Source organism: Triturus cristatus, chromosome 2_1, assembly GCF_964204655.1.
Source record: "Triturus cristatus chromosome 2_1, aTriCri1.1, whole genome shotgun sequence".
Lineage (NCBI taxonomy): Eukaryota > Metazoa > Chordata > Amphibia > Caudata > Salamandridae > Triturus > Triturus cristatus.
Window position 1 is genome coordinate 1,013,215,356 of NC_140581.1, and position 26,782 is coordinate 1,013,242,137.

The window sequence follows — 26,782 nt, forward strand, 5'->3', positions numbered from 1 at the left end:
GGCTACAAGGGAGATTCTTCAGTCTTCTTCTTTCGTCGAATGTCGAAGGTCCAGAGTTTCTGTTCAGTTTTGCAGGTTCAGGATAATCTAAAGTCTTGAGGCCCAACTCCCACTCTTATACTAATCTGGGGGGCTGGGATACCTGCTAGGTCACGCCTTATGGGTGGGACCTGGGAGGGGGTGGTTACACCCACTTCCCTTTGTCCAGTTTCGCGCCAGAGCTGGGGCTGGAGTGCCCCAGCGCCGGTTTGAACTGGACTATGCAAGGAACACCTTGTGTGCCCCAGGCATGTCTCATTCCTTTCAGCCCACCCTGCCCCAATACACTAAAGGCTGTCTGGGGAGGTGCTAGCACCTCCCCAAGCAGGAAACCTATTGTCCAGGCCTCCCTGGCTGGGATCACTCCCAGCTGCAGGAGGTCAGACTTGTGTCGTGGCAGCAGCATCCATTTTGTGATGCTGAGGCTTTGGTCAGAGGTTACACAGCAAAGTAGGATTTTAACATGTCTCTCCCTCTAGAAGGGAGGAATAATATCCTCATCACCAGAAATGGTATGGGGGTATTATTCCAAAGTGTTAGACACCTTACATGACATGTTTTGATAAAGCCAAACCATAGTTACCATAACCGTTTAAGATTATAAGGCACTTTAAGAGTATATGGTAGGCTATATCATAGAACAGCTATAAGGACTTGGTTCCGAAAGCTGCAGACAGGCTCAGCTCATGCTAGAGCACCATCTCACATGTTACCAAGCACTCTGCCTCCAGGATTGTTAAGGCCTGCCATAGGAGTGACTGATAGGTACACATGTGTCTATATATAAGGTAGATATAGATATACTATATCTAAGCAAGGGGTGATTACATGACCTTGCCCCAGCTGAGTGATCAGCCAGTTGTGTCTGATTGGAAGGCCAGACCAGGGGTGGCATAATACATGCTGCAGCCCCTGGGAGGCCTAGGGTACACCTATGCCCTGGGTACCTAGGGTACACTGTACAGGGTCCAATAAGGTGATCCTTACCAATTGGTTATGTACCTAGGGTACATGGAGTCCATTTTACAGAGAGAGCAGACAGCCTGAGACCCTGAATGGCAGGATCTCAGGCCAACTAAGTCGAAAAACCAGCTAGACACTAGGCAAAAAGGTGGGGGTAACCATAGTCAGATATCCACCTTCCTACATCCATTTACTTGCATATACAGTTATACACACACCACCACACTTACTTCTACAGAAACTTACATATACTTACTCTTTTAAACAATAACTTATAGAAACACATACTTATTCATACAGGAACTCTTCCAATCTCTCACTCTCACATATACTCACTTATATACACCAATAGTCACATATGTAGTTACTCATAAAGACACTATTGAGACAGTCATTCACTCACTAACACACCCATGCACACACTCATCCACCCATACAGTCCTGCACACATGCTGTATTCAACACATACAAACAGTGAGTCACTCATTCATGCACCTATGCACTAAGTAATACCCCCCACCGAACCATACAGAAACTCAGACACTCATACTGATAAAAAACCAACTAATAACCTATATAGACACTCATGTAGCTACTCACCAACCCATGCAGCCACTTATACACAAAGTAAGAAACTGATACAGATATTTTCATATTTAAAGATTACTCAGTAAGCCATGTATTCACTATGATACACTTAATCAGTCAGTTACACAAATTTTTTTTCAAAAAAAGCATCCATTTAGACACTTATATACCCATTTATTCTTCCATTGACCTTGAGATATACATAAATATAAAACATATTTAATTTTCAGAAAAACACACAATCACTGGATGATGTCATCAGTGATGTCATTTGAGATGTCATCAGTGATGTAATATGTGACGTCATCAGTAGTGCATTGCGGGCGCGCGAGTTATAGTTAGCTGAACTAACTATAACGGGGGAATTTCAATGGTTTTTTACGAGTGAAATGTCCAGCTAACTATAACGTGTGTGAAACCCATGGTTTTTTCAGTGAATATATATATATATATATATATATTTTTTTTTTTACGCTCCATGACTCCTCCAAGATTACCAAAAGGAAACTCGAGCACTCACGGGTAAGTAGTATGGCAGCTTTGTTTAATTCGGAGAAAAAAACAACAAACGCGTTTCGGAGCTAGTCCTTCTTCAGTGTTGTTTCTATGTTCATTACAAGATACTCTTTATATACATAATTAGAGATAAACATAAAAGAGGTCAGAGGGGACGGCGGTCCGGCACTTTTGGGCGCCATCTTTGAAGGGTCAATCTATAAATCAAAGTTATATACAAGGGTGTAAAAGTAAATGATTGCGGATTGACTGTGAAAATAACGATTAATTTATGTCAAAGCACATAAACATTTCATTTGGTTCTCATCAGACCAATATAGAAGTCAAGATTACTTCATTCGATGCGTTTTTCACAGTACAACCCAAAATTTATAAAGCCGTGGATCGGCAATTCACCTACGATAGGTGGTTGTGTAACCCTTCATAAGCGCCATCGGATATTGTCCGATTAACCATAATTTACAATTCAGTGGTTATTGATCCTTTCTATACTCGCCGTGTATCGGCTTGATGCTGACTGATAAAATATATGGTCATGGGCAATCAATTTAAAGGAAAAGAAGCAGAAAAAGAAAAGGAAAGAGACAGGAGGAAAAAGAAGAGAGAAAGAAAAAGAAGTAAGGTGTAGAAGAGACAGTCTTTACACATGTATTAACCATCACCAAGGGCTAAACGCTATCGAACATTTTCTCAAGAAAAGAGCCTTAAAATTTGCAACCCATAACAAAATGCTGTTGGAACTCATTGAATTCTGTCTTTTTAATAACATTTTTCTCTTTCAAGGAGAATATTTTAGACAGATCTCAGGAACCGCGATGGGCACCTGCTTCGCCCCCAGCTATGCGAATCTATTCGTGGGCTGGTGGGAGGAGCAGGTGGTCTGGAGCGCGGACAACTCTGAATGGACAAAGGAAATAGTGTCCTGGCATCGATACATCGATGACCTTTTCGTGATCTGGAGAGGTTCCATAGGCAAAGCAAATGAATTCATCCAACACCTCAACAAGAATAATGTAAACCTACACTTTTCAGGAGAGATTAGTTTAGTGGCAGTTAACTATCTAAATTTGAAAGTAGAAGTAAAAGAAGGGAAATTAACAACTAACCTCTACCGCAAACCAACAGCGGGAAACAGTATCCTTCATGCCTCTAGTGCCCATCCTGATAAGTTAAAGAACAGTATTCCACACGGCGAACTCCTAAGATTAAAACGTAATTGCTCAAGACCGTGCGATTTTGAGCTAGCAGCTGAGGGCAGCCTCAGGCGATTCGAAATAAGAGGTTATAACACCAACCTCTTAGAGAGCACACTAGAACGAGTCAGAAAAACATCAAGGGAACACATTTTACAACAAAACAAACTAATAGATCAATGGAGGGTCAATTTCGGCTGATCACGACCTTCTCCAATGACACATCTAGGTTGAGATCTATCCTTAGAAAACACTGGCATGTGTTAAGAACTGATCCTATTATTGGATCTGATGTTTCATTGACCCCCCAAATCACATACAGGAAAGCTCGATCCTTAAGAGATAATTTGGTACATATCCATTTAGATCCCATTCCCCGTAAACAGGGCACTTTAAAAGAAATGAAGGGCTTTTTTCCCTGTGGAAAGTGTAAGGCCTGCGCCTTCAGCAAGAGAGTTTTTAGCTACAACGTTAAAGGCCTACCAAAAGGGAGAGTCATTGCCAAATTTCTGACCTGTCAAACACCGTATGTGGTATACTGTTTAAAATGTCCATGTGGACTTATGTATGTGGGAGGCACTGTGAACAGCGTCAAATTTAGAATCCTAGAGCATATGCGAGCGATAGCGAAGAAAGATTTCACCTATCCCATAGCAAGGCACTTCGCCATAAAACACAACAGCAATAGGGACCTATTGCAGTTTTTTGCGATTGATTGTGTCCTTGCGCATGCCAGAGGAGGGGACAGAGTAGCAAGATTGAGACGACTGGAATCAAGATACATAATCGATCTCCAAACCAAGACCCCTTATGGGTTGAATTCTGGAGAAGAATTGATAGTACACCTAGGGACCTAGTAGTACACATCCCAATAGTCACTGCTACTCTAAAATAACTGACCTGTCAATCGCTATGTGTGATTATCACTGTGACCCATTATGAACCAACTGAATGTGTTGTTAAATATTGACTCTTGAAACTGTGTCATATCTGTCTTTCTTCTACACCTTACTTCTTCTTTTTCTTTCTCTCTTCTTTTTCCTCTTTTTCCTCCTGTCTCTTTCCTTTTCTTTTTCTGCTTCTTTTCCTTTTTCTTTAAATTGATTGCCCGTGACCATATATTTTATCAGTCAGCATCAAGCCGATACACGGCGAGTATAGAAAGGTTCAATAACCACTGAATTGTAAATTATGGTTAATCGGACAATATCCGATGGCGCTTATGAAGGGTTACACAACCACCTATCGTAGGTGAATTGCCGATCCACGGCTTTATACATTTTGGGTTGTACTGTGAAAAACGCATCGAATGAAGTAATCTTGACTTCTATATTGGTCTGATGAGAACCAAATGAAATGTTTATATGCTTTGACATATATTAATCGTTATTTTCACAGTCAATCCGCAATCATTTACTTTTACACCCTTGTATATAACTTTGATTTATAGATTGACCCTTCAAAGATGGCGCCCAAAAGTGCCGGACCGCCGTCCCCTCTGACCTCTTTTATGTTTATCTCTAATTATGTATATAAAGAGTATCATGTAATGAACATAGCAACAACACTGAAGAAGGACTAGCTCCGAAACGCGTTTGTTGTTTTTTTCTCCGAATTAAACGAAGCTGCCATACTACTTACCCGTGAGTGCTCGAGTTTCCTTTTGGTAATCTTGGAGGAGTCATGGAGCGTAAATAGAAATTGTGGGGCACCACCGCATTTGAAGCACCCGCCTTCAGCGTGCCGCGCTTCTTAAGTGCAGTTGAGCGAGATAGAGATATATATATATATATATATATATATATATATATATATATATATATATATATATATATATATATATATATATATTTCAGTGAAAAAACCATAGGTTTCACACATGTTATAGTTAGGAATTAGCATTTAAAAAACCTTGCAAATTCACTGAAAAAACCATAGGTTTCACACAAGTTATAGTTAGCTGTACATTTCACTCGTAAAAAACCAATGAAATTCCCCCGTTATAGTTAGTGCAGGCAACTATAACTCACGCGACCGCAATCTTCTGCTGATGCTAATACTGTATTTAGACACTTATTTGCCCATGTCTTCTTCCATTAAATTTTAGCTATACATATGTTACAAATATTTTTTTTTTCATAAAGACACATATGTCATCAGCAGAGGATTGCGGTCGCGTGAGTTATAGTTGCCTGCACTAACTATAACGGGGGAATTTCATTGGTTTTTTACGAGTGAAATGTACAGCTAACTATAACTTGTGTGAAACCTATGGTTTTTTCACTGAATTAGCAAGGTTTTTTAAATGCTAATTCCTAACTATAACGTGTGTGAAACCTATGGTTTTTTCAGTGATTTTGTACGGTTTTTTAAATGCTAAGTTACTTTACGCCATTCGTGGCGTGCGCGCCCACTTAACGCAGTTCATTCCGTGCGCGCACGGTGCGCACAGTGAGCACGCGGTGCGCTTCGCGCACCGCGCACCCACTTTACGCAGTTAGTGCCGTGCACGCACGGTGGGCATGCGGGGCGCTACGCGCACCGCGTGCCCACGTTACGCTACATGGGCCATGTACGCACGATGCGCTTCGCGCACCGTGCGCACATGGAGGACATATGATGCGCTTCGTTGTGAAAGGTAATATTTTAATTTTTCAAATCTGTTATATGCCATGCACAAATGGTGACCTTCGGGCACCATTTGCACATGGGTTGGAGAGAGTATGGATAATTTTTTTTTTATTATTAGTTTTTACCGTACGCGTACGGTAAGCGTAATCGGCAAAATTATCGAAAAAATTCAAATTCCGTTTTTTGCCTTGGGGGATCTTTGAGGACTCCCTCAACATGGCTAGGTGCTTAGGAGTGTAACGCCCTGAACGTCTCAGGATCGTTTAACAGACACGACAATGAGGACGCAACCACTTGTGAAGGGTTAGTTCTTTTAATGAAGGCAAATAAAATACAAAGAACAAACAAAAGTTATAGTCACTGGAATCCTCCAGGCTAAGTACGTTACCAGCCCACAGCACGGATGGTCCTAACCGTCCTCTGCATATACGCCGATCCCGGCGTATGCCAACAGAGGGCAGAAATGAAATGGCCGACAATGCCAATCGGTAGGCTGTGAGGGGCACGAAGAGTGTTGGGGAGAATCGAGGAGTCAGGGAAACACCCAGCCGGGGTCTCTACCTGAAGGGAGCAGCCGCTCAACCTCTTCCTCAGACTGCACCGGGACGCGGAGTCACCTCCTGGTGATGCGTCACCGATACCCCAATCACAAGCAAGAAGACTGAACCGAGAGCAGCCGCTCGATCGATCCTGTGGACTTCCGAGTCTGTAACGCGGCAAACACCTCCTGGTGTGCGTTACAGCTGGCAGTCCCTGTGTCTCTGGTCGGGCTGGGAGTTACGACTCCAACCAGCAAAAGCGCCACTGCGCTTGGACTCAGCCGAGTCAAAAAGCGAAGCTCAATGGTTGACCGGTAGAGCTTCCGGGTCCTTCACAGGTGACGATGGGGCAAGACACGGCCCAGGGAGTAACGACTCGACCTACCTCCGTTCTTGCCTTACTGGAGCACCACTCCGGAACACTGCTCTTCACGAAGCAGGTACGTCGGTGTAAACACAATATCCGACAGCCTTGTACCTCCCGGTTCCTCCCTTTATAGGGCGTGTTTTCCTTGAGTTATGTAACAGCTCTCCTGTTTACATAAGGGCGTGTTTCCCTTGAGTTATGTAACAGCTCTCCTGTTTACATAAGGGCGTGTTTCCCTTGAGTTATGTAACAGCTCTCCTGTTTACATAAGGGCGTGTTTCCCTTGTATGACAGGAATTCTTGACAGTACATCCTCCCTCTCAGCGGCTCCCCACGGGTCCAGCGCTGGCAGGAAAACGCCGATGGAACAAGGAGACCAAGCGCGGAGCATGAACCCCTTCAGCCGGTTCCCATGAATGCTCCTCCGGGCCATAGCCTTTCCACGCAACCAGGTACCACAGCTTCCCCCTGCGCCATTTGGACGCCCGTATGCCCGACACTTCATACTCCACCTCCGACTCCACGCATACCGGCCTAGGTGTCCCAGACGGCTTGGAGGGTGCTGGTTTGAGCAATGATACATGAAAGACAGGGTGTATCCGCAATGACTGGGGCAAGCACACCTTCACGTTCACGGGACCCATACACTTGGTAATTCGATAGGGGCCCATGTACTTGGGATGGAACACACTGTTCTTTCGAAACCTCATGTTTCTTGTGGATATCCAGACGTAGTCTCCAGTGCGGTACAGTGGACCGGGCCTTCTCTTCCTATCTGCCGCAGCCTTGTATCTTCTCTTGGCCTCTATTAGGACAGCCCTTGAGCGCATCAACGTGTCTTTTATGTGTGCCACCCTGTCCGCTGTGGCGGGAATCCTGTCCTCTCTGAACGGATGTAGAAATGGCAAGAACCTGGGATGTTGGCCATAGTTGCTATAGAACGGAGATGACTGTGTGGAGCTGTGAGTGGCGTTGTTATAGGCTATCTCTGCAACCCATAGCAAGTCGACCCATTCTTCCCTGCCCTGGTCCACAAAACATCGCAGATACTGTTTGAGCGTTTGGTTCAGGCGCTCGGTTTGGCCGTCCGTTTGAGGGTGGTAGCTGGTGGACAGGGCAGTCTTAACATGCAGCGCAGTGCACCAAGTCTTCCAGAATTGCGCAGTAAACTGCGACCCCCGGTCCGACACGATCACCCCAGGTAATCCATGCAGTCGTACCACATTCTTTAGGAGTAGTGACGCCAATTCCCCGGCCGTAGGGACTCTCTTGCAGGGGATGAAGTGCCCCATTTTCGTCAAGTAATCCACCACCACCAGTATTGCCGTCATCCCCTGGTCTACCGGTAGGCCCACCACGAAGTCCAGTGATATGCTATCCCATGGTCTATCCGGGGTCGGAAGTGAATGTAAGAGCCCTTGGGTTCGGCCATGGTCGGCCTTCATGGTAGCACACGTAGGACACTCCTGTCCCCACCTCCTGACATCCACTCTCATGGTTGGCCACCAGAAATGCCGTCCCATGCTAGCCACCGTTTTTTCAAAGCCCAAATGACCTGCGCATGGAGAGTCATGGCACCAGATGAATGCTTGTTTCCTTAGCCTAGGCGTGGGTATCAATAGGCACCTGCCCTTCAGGGGTATCCCGTCCTTCAGCTGCCATTCTCTGTGACTGAGGAGCCACCTCCGCCATGCGAATGACCTGATCCCTCTCTTTATTCCCCTCAGGAAAGTATCCGGTTGGATAACCCCCAATACCATCCTCGGGGAAATGATGGAACGCTCGGTTGCAGGCAATGGTTCCTTAACTGCAGATTGACGGGACAGGGCGTCCGCCTTCCGGTTTTCCGTCCCCGGCCGATATGTGATGCGGAAGTTGAACCCCGCAAAGAAGATCATCCACCGCAGCTGCCTGGGAGAAAGGTGTCTAGTGGCCGTCATGAACTGTAGGTTCCGATGGTCCGTGTACACCGATACCACATGTCTTGCCCCCATCAACCAATGCCTCCATTCGGTGAAGGCGTCCTTGATTGCGAGAAGCTCCTTCTCCGCAATATGGTAGTTGCGTTCGGCGTCGTTGAGTTTGCGGGACATGTACGCAACGGGATGAAGCACCCCTGTGTCGTGGTTGCGTTGGGACAAGATAGCCCCCAGCGCCACATCCGACGCGTCCGCTTCCACCACGTAGGGGAGATCCGGATCGGGGTGAGCCAACACCGGCGCCTTACCAAAGGCGCTTTTCAGGGCCTCAAAGGCTTTGTTCGCTTCAGGGGACCAGACAAACTCCTTGGACTTCCTCAGTAGCTGTGTGATTGGGGCCACCACTCCTGAAAATCCATCTATAAACCGCCTGTAAAAGTTGGCGAAGCCAATGAAACTTTGGACGTCCTTCACGCTTTGGGGCACTGGCCATTCTTTCACCGCCTTGATCTTTCGTTCTGCCATCTCCTGTCCCTCTGGACTCAGCATCACTCCGAGGAATTCCACGGATGTGACGTGGAAGTCACACTTGCTGAGTTTACAAAACAGCATGTTTTCCCTCAGCTTTTGGAGCACAGCTTTGACGTGGTGTACGTGCTCCTCCACACTGGACGAATAGATGAGGATGTCGTCGATATATACGACCACGTAGATATCCAACTCCTCTCTGAATACCTCATTCAAAAAGTACTGAAAGGCTGCCGGGGCGTTGCACAGACCGAACGGCATGACGAGGTACTCAAAAAGGCCGAACCTGGTCTTAAAGGCGGTCTTCCACTCGTCTCCGTCCCTCATGCGCACCAGATGGTATGCCCCTTTCAAATCCAACTTGGTGTAGATACGAGCTTTCTTGACCTGTTCCAGAAGTACACTGATGAGAGGCAAGGGGTACCGATTTTTTATGGTTATCGCATTCAATGCCCTAAAGTCCACACAGGCTCTCAGCTCCCCATTAGCCTTCGGGATGAAGAAGAGTGGCGAGGCGGCCGGAGACTTGGACGGGCGGATGAATCCTAGCTTGAGGAGTTTATCCAGGTACCCCCGGAGATGCACGTTTTCAGGCTCCGTCAGGGCATACAGCCTGCCGCTGGGAACGCTGGCCCCTGGCACCAGGTCGATCTGGCAGTCAAACTGTCTATGTGGTGGTAGCACTTCCGCCTTCACCTCATCAAATACATCCTCAAAACTGTGATAAGCCTGGGGGAGAGCCACATCTTTTTCTGCCGCTGTAGCCACCGTCTGACTCCCGCTCTCATCTGCGTCAAGGGATTCCGTTCTTATTCCACAATGCAGGATGCAATACGGTGACGTCATTTCGATGCGATGTGTTGGCCAATCCACAAAGGGGTTGTGTTTCTGTAGCCACGGCAATCCCAATATGACGCCATATTGGGGCGCTCGGATGATGTTAAAATCGATTTGTTCCAAATGGTTCCTCCCATATCTCATCGGAAGGACCCCCGTGTGCTGTCCGATGGGCCCCGTCACCAATCGCCTTCCGTCTACCGCATAGACGTCTTCGGGTACTGCTTTGGGAAGAAGCACTAGCCCTAGCCTGCATGCCTCGTTGTGGTCCATAAACATGCCAGTGGCCCCTGAATCCACCATGGCCACAACGGGTATCCACTGGTCATGCACTCCCACGTGCACCGTGATAAACTGGTGTCGTTGTCCCTTAGTGACCGAGTTGGAAAGTGAAGGGATGGATGAGTGACTCCGAGATGCCCCTTCTCTGGTCTTGGAGTCCTCTAGTTTTCCGCCGGTATGTCCACCACGGCTGTTACCGACCGGTTGGCCCGATAACGTGACGTCTTCGGTTTGGCAGGGCATTCACGTACGTAGTGGCCTTTTTTGCCACAATATAGGCACAATCCTTGTTTACGGCGTGACTCTTTCTCCGTGGCTGTGAGGCTCGCTCGTATTGCGCTGATGTCCATGGGTTCTCCCTTGGATGCGGTGGAAGTTTCAGGACTTCCCACCGTCACATAGGATGGAAGGGATTTTCCTTTTCTCCCATGATCCCCCTTTCTTTCACTTAGCCTATGTTCCAGCCGTAATACCAGGTTGATAAGGCCCTCACATGTCTTGGGTTGAGGGTCAATATGAGCCACGGCGTCCTTGAGCTCATCGCACAGCCCTTGATGGAAGAGCGCCGTCTGTTTAGCAACAGGCCACTTGGTTTCCGCAACCAGCCTTCGGAACGCGTTGAGATACTGCACCAGGTCGTTGGATCCCTGTCTCAACTCAAGCATTTCACGGTCCGCCGTGTACGAGTCAGCCCTTCTGTCGAATACCTTCAGGAATTCCTCGCGAAAAGCACCCCAATCACATAAGAGGGGGTCGTCCCTGCTCACCAGAGGTACGGCCCATTGTGCCGCGTTTCCAGCCAAATAGGATATAAGGAAAGCCACACGAGCCTGACTCGTGGGGAACGCCTTTGGTTTGCACGATAAATGTAGCGCCACTTGTGTGAGGAATACCTGCACTGTGTTAGGATCCCCACTGTACCTCTCTGGTGTTGCCAAGGGGATGGCTACCGGCATTTCCACTACTACCGCAGGGGTCTGGTTCGTGAGGGAGGTGCTGGGCGTGAGCGGGTCCGATTGGATAGCATCCAGTCTGGCTTTTACATCGGCTGTTTCTTGCCTAGAGGCAGCCACTTCAACTTGCATGGCCGCTAAAGCAGCCAGCACATCATCAAGTGTTGCCATGTCTGTTATCGACCGGGAGACAGTTAGTGTTATTAAGGTCGGATATTTTGTAACGCCCTGAACGTCTCAGGATCGTTTAACAGACACGACAATGAGGACGCAACCACTTGTGAAGGGTTAGTTCTTTTAATGAAGGCAAATAAAATACAAAGAACAAACAAAAGTTATAGTCACTGGAATCCTCCAGGCTAAGTACGTTACCAGCCCACAGCACGGATGGTCCTAACCGTCCTCTGCATATACGCCGATCCCGGCGTATGCCAACAGAGGGCAGAAATGAAATGGCCGACAATGCCAATCGGTAGGCTGTGAGGGGCACGAAGAGTGTTGGGGAGAATCGAGGAGTCAGGGAAACACCCAGCCGGGGTCTCTACCTGAAGGGAGCAGCCGCTCAACCTCTTCCTCAGACTGCACCGGGACGCGGAGTCACCTCCTGGTGATGCGTCACCGATACCCCAATCACAAGCAAGAAGACTGAACCGAGAGCAGCCGCTCGATCGATCCTGTGGACTTCCGAGTCTGTAACGCGGCAAACACCTCCTGGTGTGCGTTACAGCTGGCAGTCCCTGTGTCTCTGGTCGGGCTGGGAGTTACGACTCCAACCAGCAAAAGCGCCACTGCGCTTGGACTCAGCCGAGTCAAAAAGCGAAGCTCAATGGTTGACCGGTAGAGCTTCCGGGTCCTTCACAGGTGACGATGGGGCAAGACACGGCCCAGGGAGTAACGACTCGACCTACCTCCGTTCTTGCCTTACTGGAGCACCACTCCGGAACACTGCTCTTCACGAAGCAGGTACGTCGGTGTAAACACAATATCCGACAGCCTTGTACCTCCCGGTTCCTCCCTTTATAGGGCGTGTTTTCCTTGAGTTATGTAACAGCTCTCCTGTTTACATAAGGGCGTGTTTCCCTTGAGTTATGTAACAGCTCTCCTGTTTACATAAGGGCGTGTTTCCCTTGAGTTATGTAACAGCTCTCCTGTTTACATAAGGGCGTGTTTCCCTTGAGTTATGTAACAGCTCTCCTGTTTACATAAGGGCGTGTTTCCCTTGTATGACAGGAATTCTTGACAAGGAGCTGTCTAAACGGCCCCTTTACATGGTTTGGGCCTTTGTTTTTTAACCCCCTCTCAGACTGCGAGAGAGAAAATGGCTGCCGCCACTTCTGGTTTCGACCGATTCGAATGTTTACTAAGATCTAACAGCCAATCTGAATCGCGCTCGCGCACGGCGGCGTGCGCGTACGGTAAGCGCACCGTAAGCTGGCTCAGATATATATATTGATTTAAAGGCTATTTTCTCAGAATCTACTGAACAGATTTACCCCAAACCTACAAAAGGCACTTCCTTGACCTGTAGACTACATCTCTGCCAAATTTCAAGGAACTCTGTTCAGCCGTTCGGGCTGTAGCTGTGTCTAAAGGTCCTATGGAAAAATGCATGGGAAAAACGCGTTTTGGGACCCCCCTTTTATCTCAGCCCCCGCTTGACGAATCCCCCCGAGACTTTCAGGGTAGGAGCGGAGCGTAGCGCCCCATTAGTTTTGAAAATTTCGCGAGGATTCGTCGACCGGCGCCAAAGTTATTCCAAATAGAATGTTGCGGTTTTCCTATGGAAACAGGGTCCTAACTATAACTACCTACTGGCGACCGCCAGTAGGTAATATATAAATATATTCTCTCTCTGTAAAGGGAGTCCCACAGACTGTCACACTTCCAATACATACAGCTGAGTACCTTTAGCATTTCCATTCTGAAGTCACTTTTCCTAGAATAGTTTCGGCAGGGTTTATTTAGTAAATTCCCTGGGAATAATTTATTGAGATTTGTATTGCATCATTTTGTAGCTCAACCCTTTCTTTCTTCGGGACCTTCTGTATCTAGAATATGGTCTTTTAAGCACTGCCCATCCTTGAAATTGGCTCATTTTACTGTCCTTAGGAAATGGTTGCTTTTCTTTGGTTAATATTCTCAGTAGTCACTCCTTTTTTAGGTCTCGCCTTGCTATCGCGTAAGCGATCGCAAAGCGAGACTATTGTAAGCGGGTTTAAAAGTGCTCCCAAAAAGCGGATTGCATTGCTAGCACACGCACAATCACGCGCATCGTGCCGCCATGCAATCCTCTTTTTGGGAGCACTTCAAAGGGTCTGCTCCCCCGCCCCCAAGCGCGCGCGCTCCACGCTCTGCCGGGCTTGTCTTTTTTTTTTTTTTTTTTTTTTTTAAACTTTAAGCGCGAGGTGCGCGTGCAGCCAATGCTTGTTTTTTTAGGCACGGGTAGATTAAGTGAAGGCCAGAGTCTGAGGATTTGAGACAACACGGAGACTCGAACCTGGTGTCCGAAACTCTGGCCGTAACGCCACATCCTCGGAGCTATGGACCTCTTTACACAGTCCCAAAGGTAAAGTAAAAACTGACAGTATGTTTTTGGAAGTAATTTTTTACTGCTTACAAAAAAGTCCCGTACAAGATTTTCACACTCGCCCTTTCGTATTTCTTCCCGCATTGAAAATCCCAACGCAAACATTTCTAGGGCGAGTTAAGCCCTTTACATCCCCACGGAACGCACAATCGACAAAAACCGACTGATTTTGTTTCGGCCCCGTGCAACTCACCGCGAAAGTTACTTCGAGCGTCCATCTGACAAGGTGAATCCCGCAGTCTGAGCCGCGGAAAACAAGTAACTCGTAAATGAAACCGAAACCTCCGGAATACTTACGGTTTCGATATGACAGCTCGCCCAGCTCAAAGTTCAACGCAAGAACCATTACGTAACAAACTCCTACTACTGAAACACGTACACAAGCCGGTTAAAACAAACCTAGATTTGCTGGAACTTTCCATTGAAAAGCTTGAACTAAACGATTGTTTTTCAGGGCCAGGTCTTACAGGTCATTATCGCAGGAGCTGCATTATGGCGACAGACCACACCACTCCAACAGTGCGCTCCGCCAGGCTTGTCTTGTAATTGACCGGTAACAGTCACAGTGAGATACTGCTCTCGCTGCATCACTGAGCAGAGATGCCTCATGCTGTCAGTCCCGTGTCACTCCACATTGCGCAAGTTCCCTGGCTAAACCGTTACCAGCATTGTGATGGTCTCAACAACAGCGCGCGCCTTCCAGGCTGCCCAGAAGAACAACAGATGATTTCCATCAGCTGCTGTGCCTTTATGTCATGTCATTCTGTCAAGAGCTCCCTCCCCAAGGAACTCACTCCGGGGTGTCGGGACCGATACACATTCAAGTGCATCAAAATAATTTTCTTACGGTATACGCTGCTTTTTCCATTAAAAATACTATGAATATTTTCTTCTAAAGAAATGAGCTCTTTTCAGTGACACAAGACTACACATTTGCCTTAAAATGAAATGTTTTGTCCAAATTCTAAAGGAAAGCTTGGTTCTCCCGCAATGTGCTCTAGATCACTGAATTAAAGAGCAGCCAGTTCACTAATTGGACATTTTCTCCGAGTGGTTATGCGTTTTTTCACCCCGGGTGTCTACATTTTCAGGAGATGAGCAACAGACCAAACTGAATAAACAATGCAAAATAAACTGGGCACCCGGGGCTAATTATTAGAAATGCGGGCTGAAGCAGGGGAGGAAAGGGTTCCAAAGGTAAATAATGGAAACACATCCCTACTTGTCAGATTTGCTTTTGTACCTTACAGCAGTGTGCAAGGCTCTACTGGGAACCTCTGCCCTTTCGAGTTTGTATTGCAGGTTTTATACGGGGAAATTTGCAAATAAGCTTGTTAGCTTCTTAAATAAATCTGACGAGTGTCATTATGTTTCCCTGCACTTCCATCGGGTCTTTTACCATCAGCACATTGTGTATGCACTAGTAATACAAGCATTGGCAAAGACAATCGGTCTGACATTAGCTGACATGTTTTGCCAATGCACACTGCTGCAAGCCTCACACTGCTGCACGCCTCACACTGCTGCACGCCTCACACTGCTGCACGCCTCACACTGCTGCACGCCTCACACTGCTGCACGCCTCACACTGCTGCACGCCATACACTGCTGCACGCCTCACACTGCTGCACGCCGCACACTGCTGCACGCCGCACACTGCTGCACGAAACACTGCTGCACGCCATACACTGCTGCACGCCGCACACTGCTGCATTACTCACTGCTGCATGCTGCACGACACTGCTGCATGCTGCACGACACTGCTGCATGCTGCACGACACTGCTGCATGCTGCACGACACTGCTGCATGCTGCACGACACTGCTGCATGCTGCACGACACTGCTGCATGCTGCACGACACTGCTGCACGCCGCACACTGCTGCACGCCGCACACTGCTGCACGCCTCCCACTGCTGCACGCCTCCCACTGCTGCACGCCTCCCACTGCTGCACGCCTCCCACTGCTGCACGCCTCCCACTGCTGCACGCCTCCCACTGCTGCACGCCTCCCACTGCTGCACGCCTCCCACTGCTGCACGCCTCCCACTGCTGCACGCCGCCCACTGCTGCACGCCGCCCACTGCTGCACGCCGCCCACTGCTGCACGCCGCCCACTGCTGCACGCCGCCCACTGCTGCACGCCGCCCACTGCTGCACGCCGCCCACTGCTACACGAAACACTGCTGCACGCCGCACACTGCTGCACGCCGCACACTGCTGCATTACTCACTGCTGCATGCTGCACGACACTGCTGCATGCCTCGCACTGCTGCATTCCTCACACTGCTGCACGCCACACACTGCTGCACGCCGCACACTGCTGCACTCCACACACTGCTTTTATGCGAGTTTATGCTACTGACATTATAAATGACAATGCCTTTTATTTGTTTTATAAACCAAAACATAAATAAAAGGCATGGTAATTTTACAATGCCAATAGCTCAAACTCTTATAAAAGTGAGACCTATTGCATTGCAAATGCTTGTCTAGGTTTGTAACCTCTCATGAGGATTGCCCCTGTTACATGTACTGTTGTTAGTCATGTTATTTATTACTTTGTGAGCACCCTTTTATTCTTTTTGATTGTTTAGGCTCAGGAACTCGCCCGCGCCCACGGTTGCTCCCTCTTCTCTGACTCCAGATGCCTCCTGCTTGTTAATTATTTTTACTGCTTGTTAATTATTTTTACAGCTTGCTCTGCGATGTTTGTGTTAGCATGATCCCACGAGCCTTCATTTAAAAACAATGCCTAAAATACGACTCACTGTTTATTTAAGCAAATATTTCCAGTGAACAACGATAAACGGGCACAAACATTTACAAAAAAACACTTCAGTGGCAGCTCATGGGGCCCACAATGACATAACTGCCCTTCTCGCTTTAATGGGTCCCTCAAAACTGCCCCCACTCCCTTTGTGTTTTCCAAGCTGTGGATTGTTACTTTCAGGCAGAGTTTATTATGCGAAGTGTGCCTGTAAAATTGAGATTTGCCCCTCAGAGAAGCATGTGACCACCCTTCATTTGTTGGGTCACATGGTATTTTAGAGGGTATGAACACTCCTATCTTTCCTTATTTGCTTTGTATGCAGACTGCTGCTCATGCTTCAAATCACCACAGCAGTTGTTGTTTGTTCTCTTGTTGGGATCCGAAAAAGAGTTGTGCTTTGTTCTGCAACTGTTTCTGTAAAACTACACACCCTGTTCTCGGAACTCTCTGGTACGTTATTTACAAGCCACGTTATTACACACAAATACTCGAGACGGTCTTTAATTTCACTATACTATTTTCAGTCACAAGAGGGGTTGGTGGCACAAACATGAACACAAATATCACAGGGTGGGCGATCGGACGTTATGTTATCATGCATGCCCTGTGGAGCTGCTTTTTTGTTTTTTAATGAATTTTGCTGCCTCGCTGCAGTAAGCCTATCATGCAGTATTGCACCTTTGTACTGCTCTGCTGTCTTTCTTCGAAATGTGAACATATTACAACAGCTTAGCCTTTATATAATCGATGTGGGCTGCGGGGGGGGGGGGGCTGAGGCTGTGTGCAATGAGGCAGTGCAATTTCTGCTATCTACGATAGAGTGAAAAAGCGAAGGTGGTCCACAGACGGTGTGGGGGTGGAGTAAAGCTTGTTCCTTTTTTTTTTTGATTTATTGCAAACAAGTCCACATAAAGCATTTGCCAGTGAGTGGGACTCCTGCGGTCTCCGTTACATACTTATTGAAACTAGGTTTCCTGCGTCTGAAGCTTTTAGCACCTAGGAGCCCTCAGACCCCTCATTTGATGCGGTCCAATTCATTGAATTAGACCGGGCTTGTCACCACAGCTGGGGACATTTCTTTGCGATCTGCTTTGGTAACTAAAGAGTCACTTAGGTGTGTGCAGTCTTGGAAAACATGGGCGATGGAGGGTGTATTCCACACTGGCAAAAATCACAGTAGCAAGAGGCTGGTGGAACAGTGGTGCTGTTACACCTGTCACTGAAGAGCAGGCTGAAGTTATCTTAAATAGTGGTATCTGACTGTATGTCTGAAAATGTTGTGGACTTTGATAGGACTATCTGGGGGAGAATTTATTTAAAAATTCCAACAACTATGAAATCGTTAATGCCACGGGTATCTCTGAATCAGAACTTCCTGTTCACACTGTAATTTAATATTCTGTGGGGGTTGCTTTATCCAGGCATTTCAGAGACTAACACAATGTCTGGGCATTGTTCCAGATTAAGGACACACAAGGAGATGATGGGACGGGGCGCTAAAACTTTTTAGACACCCCCTGTCACAGATCTGGGTTGAATCCATCATCATTCTTTAGCTCACTTCGCCACCACGTTGCAGACCCAGCCAAATGCAAAGCTAGCCTGGCTGATGAGGGGTGTTAGCCTGAAACCGGTCCCAGGGTGCTTGTTTCCAGACCAAAGAAGACCTGGCTTGGCTGTTTGGGCTGAACTGTTCGCATAAGGAACCGGGTTAAAATTGATTTTCATATGGCTGGTTCTAAACTGGGGTGGCGAGGTGAGCTAAAGAACGATGATGGATTCAACCCAGATCTGTGACAGGGGGTGTCTGCAAAGTTTCTGCGCTCTGTCCATCATCTCTGTGTTTGCTTCATTGTTCCAGTTTGCGTTTAAGGGGTTTTGTTGTCTTTCAGTAGTTTTCTTGTTTTCTTCATATTTGATGTTGTTTTTGCTTTTTTCCTGTTTAAGGAGATAGATGTTGTTAATATCACTTCTGCACCTTTTCATCATATTGATTGTAGAATTGTTTCCCCACTGTTCTGGACAGTTCGCAATGGACCTAAATGCAGTCGCCTACTCTTGCGAGTCATTAAACTAGAACTTCCTATTCACAACCTTGTCTGCTGTCTTTATCCAGTAGCTTAGGTTTGACTGTACATAAAATGGTCCTGTACCATTGATTGCCCAGAGAGTGATGCAGAGAGCTTTGAAGAAGTTTGGTCATGAGATAGGCAGTAAAAGATCCTGAAGGACAGCAGGGGTATTGTTGCATCGGTTCAGGAAAATAACTTATGTGACGGTGATATTAATTCTGGATTTGTTGACGTTTGTTGATGCAAACTGAATTGGAGCCCATTGGCCTGGAAGCATTAGGACTGTTAAAGCTGGGACCATCTGTGTGTAAAGCAATGTCACAATTTGCTCCCTGTTCTCTCATGCCCATCACTAAGCACGGGCATCCCAATATTGGGCTACACTACATGATATTGGCTACTATAATCCTTTGTTTACTTTCCACATCTTGGATATTATTCAAAACTTGACTTTAGTTTTAAATCCTTATTAGGCTTTGTGACAACCAGAATGCTCTTCTTTGATACGATATTTTCCTTAAGCCTTGATCCTGTGACCTATGCCAATGCTGGTTTCTAGCTTCTAGAAAACCACTACTGATTTGGCTTGGGTTTAGTGGCAGTCCATATGCTTTTCATGCCAAAGACTGCATTTCCTAGCATCCCGCTACTCTGTGATTATTATTTTTTTTGTCCTTGTAGACCAAGGATGGGTGGAGCATCTGAGGCTTGTAATCTTTATTGATCTCTATTAAGTCCGGTGTCTGCTTCACTCCTGTGTTGGTGATTGATGCATTCGCCCTGTTAGTTGACTTTCTATTTTCAGAGAATCCTATTTCTGTGTTAAAGTATTCCCTTGTTTCCTGAACATGAACATTTTAGCAAGTTGTCCTTGTTTCTTGACTACTACTGTCTTACAGCGCATTCTTGTTTCCTATACCCACACTGTTTTCCCAAGTAACATGTTACTAGAGCTAGCACTATTCAGGAATGTTTCCCTGTTTCATGAACTAGCCCAATTTCAGTGTGACTTTATTCTTCCACCATGTTCAGAAGTCACACTTTTTACAGTCCATTCTCTCCTTTCCCAGCTTCCTTCATTCGCACTCTGCTGCATTTTTATTCCAGCCGTCTTAGCTCATTTTCTAGTGCAATATGTGGGTTTGCTCTCTGCCAAACATAACCTATGTTTGACATTCTTTTCTGTTAAGTACTATTCCCATAAAGCCCCTTCTCTATTGTGGCTGTGTATTAAATTCCCCAACCTTACTCTTACCACTTTGTTTTCCTATGTGACTGCCAGACTTTGTGGGCAACCTAGGTGGCATTTCTTGTCTATTTTGAGTATTGCCTTACGTTACTTGTTAGGAAAGCGCTGCAGCCTCTGGGTGGATATTTTACCTATAATGTTTGTAATACAAATTCTGGGAGAGTAACTTAATGTTATAATATTCTTTATTTGGTTAATAATGTAACATAAAAGACACAAAATAAAAATAATACAGGCATGATGTCTACCATCACATACCTTTCCATCGCATAGTGAACAAAGAATAAGAAGTAAACCGCATTACATTTTCTCAAAACCGTTTTAACAAATACAAATAAAAACTTACCCATATAAAGGTATTTGGTAAATGAAACAATAATAGATTAAAACAGAACAAACATAACGAGCATTTGGACAGTCAGAAAGCATTTATCATTCTGATAGCATACTGTATAAACGAGACTGGAACCCAACAAACATGAATCGAAGTTAAAGATTGAATAAAAAGCATGGTTTGCCTGCAATGCCTGAAATTGGCACGTCTCATATTTAGGACCAAAAAAGTGCCACCTTATTCACATAAAATTCGCAAAAAAAATGCATCGTAGTCTATGGAGATCAAAAGTCACAAGCACACACGGGTAAATATGAATTATAAGAACTGTGTTCAGGAAAGGCGACCATGCAATGGACATTATTCAGCCTTAATAGTGTCAGTACATTTCTAGGTGGGCGAATCAAGACCCAGATAAGATATAGCTCTGTGCCAAGAGTTGTAATGATTGAAATGTGGTTCATCACAGTTTATTTCAGAAGTCCCAAATGTTCTCTGTTGGTTTGCCATATGGCTAAAAACCTTGCCTTTAATTTGTTTTTGCAAGAGGAGGACAAAGCCTCTGGGCTGCAGACCCAATTCCAGCATATTCAAACTGTGGCTAAGATTCCTTATATAGGCCAGCCACGGAATCTTCATAGCGTTATCTGACCTCATGCAGTCTGTCACTGCCAGTTGGTTAAAAGTTGTTCTGTTTTTTGTCCAAGTTGATAGCCATAAAAGAATGGGACGGACTTGATGTGGTCAACTATATAATCCATCTCCAATTCTAAGTGACACAAATAGGTGGACTGCTAGCAGTCTTCTCAGGACGCCCTTGTCAATCTTCTGGGTGGTGCTATAATCCTGTACGCCTGTAGATTGCTACCATTTCTTTTAGGGCTTTACTGCCCAATTTTTGGGCAAAATAGAACAGAATAGCACAAGCCGGGGATCGTAACCAAACGGGTGTACGGGCGGGGCAGGACTCTTGACGAAGGTTTGACTATAGAGCTACCCCTACAAGCCCTGCTGTCCCCTGAGACACGGGAACGCTCCGAATTTCGGATGGAGTACTACGCATGACAGATTAAATAATCAGTCACTCACACAAGGAGCAGCTACTCTGCCCTTGTTTCACAGACCGGATAGGGAATTCCTTTTTCTGCCCCCCAGGGTGGCCTACTTTGCCCTAAAGAAAGTCCTGGACCTTTACGGCTTCGCACGGACTGAAACATGTTGGCACCAGGGTCTTAGGACCATAATACTCCCAACAAGACCCATATTTTAAGTAATTTTATTAACCCAGACAGACCCAAAAATAAAGGGAAACTGGGGATCTGCCTGAGGTTTTTTAATCTTTCAGCCCCCCTGGTCTCTAATTTTTTCAAAGAGCTCCCAACACTGTGGTCGAGCCCACCCCGACTTATAGGCGTCGGGGTGACCCGATGATGAAGCATGACACCACTAGGGTGTGTGAGGGTAACTAAACCAAAAGGAAGTGCTTCCTTGCTCACCTATTGGTGAAGTCAAACATCCCCTTACTTTATTCTTCACATCTTCCCATCATAGTGCACCTTCACCGACCACTGGATGGTCAGTTAGAGTAATTTGTGTGTGATTAACAAAATAGAACAGTGCCTCTACAATTCTTGTGAAAACAGCTACCCACATTTGTCTCAGCAGGCTTCAGGTAAGAGCTTCATTAAATAAGAGCCCCAGGCATGGAATGCTGAGGACAGAGCAGATCTTGATGATATTAACAATATAAGATCTGGATTTGTTGTTTGTCTGGCCGTGAACCGTTATATGAGTCTTAGACTGATTTTATTGTTAAGTTGAGGTCTGCCACTACAAACAACATACATCCACTCCACTGCAAACCAACACAGAAGTAAAAAACATTCATTTACAGCGCCAATCGCTCTAACTTTCACAAATGCAAGACCGATTGCATTGCAATTGATTGTTTTACACGGTGATCTTTTCCTTGTTAAGAAAAATGTCCAGCCCATGCCCGTTTAGTTACTATTGCTTTTCTGTATTTTACGTGGAAATGTTGTTTTCCCTGCATTATCCCCAGTATTGTTAATGCATTAATAAACATTTGTGCTAATGAAAGTTAATCTCCACTTTCTCCTACTTAGCAAGGGTTTAAAGGATTCCAGATCGGCCCCGAACATCACAATGCCAGTGTGAAGTTTAACTATAATGGGAGAGACTTCGAGCTTGCTCATGGCTCCGTAGTGATCGCTGCAATTACCAGCTGTACCAACACCAGTAATCCCTCTGTAATGCTTGGAGCAGGTAAGCATGACTAACTTCATGCCTCCAAATGCTTTATAATCCACAACAGTAGAACCTTTGTGGGGAAGTGGAAAATCATGTGCTTGCCTGCCCTGAAATTACTATAATTTGGGTTGTTTTGTTTTGACCTCGGAGTGTGTGCCTGTTGTGAAAACCTTTGTAATAGCTACAATCACTGTTTTGGGTTAGTGGTGGGAAATGAACACACATAATCTCAATTTGTCTTTGGAAAATACTTTTACAGCAGCTATTGCATGCTGGAACAAAACACGCTCAATTACAAGATGTGCAGAAACATGGCTGGAAAACTATGCATTTAAAAACTAAAATGTTTTGGCACCAAATGTTTCAAATAAGTGACTCAAATGCAAAACCTCTTGTCGAATTTTTCTGGCAGAGGGAAGGGCCTATGACTGTTGTAACAGGACATGCTGATGTGAACAGGATTTAAATGTAGGCTTCCAGTGATAATTAAATTTGAGACCAATATTTATAGGGACTTGCTCCCAGCAATAGCCTAGGGTGATGTTCTTTCCGTTCATCGGTGGAACTGTTTATGGGAGAATATTTTTTTTTATGTCTTACTACCAGATTTTCTTTTCCCACTCCCACCCCCTCCACCCCCCCCCCCCCCCCCCCCCATTTTGGTCACACAGTTGTCAGAAACAAATGCTTAAATCACTGAGCAGTGTGACCACGTTGTGTCATTAAAGGTAACTTAATGACAATGCTTATAGGTCCCCGTAGTTCACGTGGGAAGCCTTTAAATACTCAAATTATTTTCTGATACTATAGTCGGGTCACTGGAATGTAGCGGCAGAGGTGGACCAAATTATGCTGCAGTAAAAGGCAAAGTATGCGGAATAATGTGGCAGATTTTGTGATAGTATTACTTCATCATTTTGTAATTTTTACACCTCCATAACAGTCTGTCAAAAGAGTTCACCTTATTAGTAACAATTTAACACCTAAATACAGCATTAAGCAATTTAAAGGTGACCAGTCATAATTTGCAAAAAGTGTTCCGGTATGCAGGAACCAGAATCTCCATATTTTTTTTAACGTTTGAACCATTTGAGCTAGAAACAATTTTTTAGTTAAAATCTGAAAATTATGCAGCAGATGACGGTCTATGTGGCAAATGTAGAAAACCCATAATTGTGAGAATCGCCGCGGCCTCAGAATTGCATAATTCCAGTGGCACTGACTATTGTACCACGGTAAAAAGGATGATCTATGTAAAAGGTAGAGCACAGGCTGTAGATATCTCTGGCAGATCCCAGCCCCACCCCAGTAGTCTGTTTCACCACTGCTCCCTCGTGACACACCAGTCTCCAACACAGGGAACCCTACAGAATCCGGCTCTGCCCTAAGGATCTTTTATGCGCTGCCAGGTCCTCACGAAATCCTTCATAACTATGCAGGGCACAAGAGAACAAAATGCCTTTCATCAATCCCCCAGGTAATAGGCATGTCGGAGGGTGTTTACAGCTGCACCGGAACTACCAAAACCACTTGTGGGGGCAAAATCTTCTCCTTTGCAGAAGTAATGCTGTCGCCAGACCTCGAATTAGCTCCCCACATCAAGTGCCCAAGAGTTAGATCTGCAACCTTGGAGCCCAGCAAGCACTACCTCCACCTTTGGTATTTTGTTAGATTGTCCACTCACTTGACAGTAAGCCTTTTCTCACACATTGAAAAGGGAAGATCTGCACAAGTGCAGGGAATTCATAAAACTAGATTGCAGCATTTGATTGTTACATTTACATGCAGTACTGGATTAAGAATATTATAATTTTGTTTTTCTTCAAAAAGGTTTTGTTTTATTTCCATGTGTGCTTCAAATGACTCATGACCGATTCTCTAAAACCCACAATTGACATGACCCACAGACTCCATCTTAAAGTATATGTTTATACTAAGAGGTTTGTTGTTTGGAAGTAATTGATCATAAAAGTGCACTCTGAGGAAATCATTCAAGCTTGTAGTAGAAGATGAAGAGACAAGACTTCAAGGCGTCAACACCAAACATCATTCCGACTCTTCAGTAGTCCATTTTCATTTCATGGCACCAGGTCGTGTCAGAATAACTCGTAAGGGGTTTGCGAACTAGGTAGATGGGCAGGATGAGTTCTATCTAGAAAATACACTTTTATATTTTCCCCAGCCTGAAGTGCATTAAGGGGATTTTGGTGTGGAGTTGGAGGAAGACCTAGAAAGGACAAGAAGAATTTTCATATGGAACAGTCCATGGACATTGATGTCGAGTCTGCTTTACTGTAAGTACCTTCACAGGTACATGACCTAAACCAAGCATAAAATGTGTACTTTTAAAGAGGAGTGACTTCATCATAATGGCCACACTCAAAGAAGACATGACTCAAATGGAAGATGAACTTTGAAAACATGATCTCAAGAAGAGACTGCACCGCAAACACTTATGACCTAGAGAAACAGATCGCTCCCAAAGACTCCACTTCCATCGGGTTACTTACAAAATAGATAAGATGCTTCTGTTTTTAGAATTCGTTTTTAAAGCCTTTATGGTAGTCCTTAAGATGATTGTTCCACCGCCACCACTTCCAGCTCCAGTATGGAACTTATTTATTGCTCTCACAATTCTCGAGTCCACTATTTGAAACCATGCATTGTTGCACTTTCAAGGGTTATTAGCAGAAGTGGCTTTCTTGGTGGCAGTTGGCTCATTGCTTAGAGTTGAGTAGTTCTAAGCTGTATCAATAGAAGAATCTCCATTTATAATCCCGTAGAGATAGTGGTCATCCCTCCTACCTGTGTCAGTCCTTATCTATAGTAGTTATGTTTTCACATTAGGCAATGCATTGCACAAAATTCCTGAGCGCTCTCTACTTGCATTTTATGTTGGAGTGTTTCTGTACTACGTTTATTGTACTAAACCTATCATAAAGACAGAAATGCTTTTTGTTGCTTTTGCATAATCACATAAGTGCAAGTCCTGTATTGCCAGGTGGATTTTTAGATGCATTCACATTTTTTTTATGCAGAAGCTCATAAAACTTTGCAGGTGCCCCAACTTTCACTCACATGAAGGGGGCAAAATTGTGTTTTTGGGAATCTCTTAGGAATCATTCCTGAAGCTGATATTTTTCTGATAGCTATGTCTACCTGCAAATTCCTCACCTTTTGAATACCCAAGGTGGCACTCTCGTTCTGGAAAGCTCTCTTACATCAGTAGGCGGCTCCCGCTTCATAACTGCTTTGCATGTGGCAAAGCATGAAGTCACTGCACCATCGACGCGTTCCGGAGCCAGCTCACCTCAGGAATAACACGAGAAGTCTTACGCCGATTTCTCTTCCTTTTTTATCACTATAGGTGCAGTTCTCGTTGTAATGTCTCTTCCGAAGCATTCCAGTATGAAGCCGTGCAGAGACTGTGAGGGTCAGATGTCCATCACGAACCCTTACAAAATCTGTCTCTGGTGCCTAGGCTCGTACCTGCAACAAATGATGGACGGAATGCTGCATGATTCAAACGCTCTCCCCCAGTCAAGAGATCTGTGTTAAATCCATCGTTCTTTTGCCTACTACGCCACCCCAGTTTGTACCCAGCCTTATGCAAATCAGTTTAAACCCTGTGTCTCATGGGAACAGTCCAGACCGAACTGCCAAGCCATGTCCTCCCTGGACCGGAAACCAGCATCCTGGGACTAGTTGTGGGGTATGTCACCCTTCATCAGCCAGGCTAGCTTGAATCCAGTGGCACAGTGAGCAAGGGACCTACATCTGAGCATACCCATCCCACTTAGTGCGAAAAGTGCAACTGCAACAAATTATGGACGGAATGGTTCGGACCATGACATTAAGGCATGTCGTTTTTGACAGAAGATGCATTGAAGGAAAAAAGGTGCAAGATGTTCATGACCAAAGCACAATGCGAAAAGCGAGGTCCTTTAAAGTCTCTACCAGGGTCTCCATCTCCTCCATCCGCTAAGTCTTCACAAAGAAAACACCAAAAGTAGAGGAGGCACGAGTCCAAGTGACAAGCCTCAAAAAGTCACCATCTCCAAGACCTGTGCCCTCACCTCGTCCACAATCAGATGTCAAGCGTTCACCAGAAGAAAATGGACTAGCACAGACTCCACTGGTCCA

General features: G+C 45.6%; 1 protein-coding gene across 4 annotated transcripts in view; it reads left to right on the top strand.

Moving 5' to 3' along the window:
• The window catches only part of ACO1 (aconitase 1), a 364,042-nt gene that overhangs the window by 150,465 nt on the left and 186,795 nt on the right, over positions 1-26,782 (top strand). For all 4 annotated transcript variants that reach the window (XM_085634885.1, XM_085634871.1, XM_085634895.1 and 1 more), the window contains exon 11: positions 22,495-22,654. In XM_085634885.1, coding sequence (XP_085491011.1) covers positions 22,495-22,654 — 160 coding nt within the window. The remainder of the gene's footprint in view (positions 1-22,494; positions 22,655-26,782) is intronic.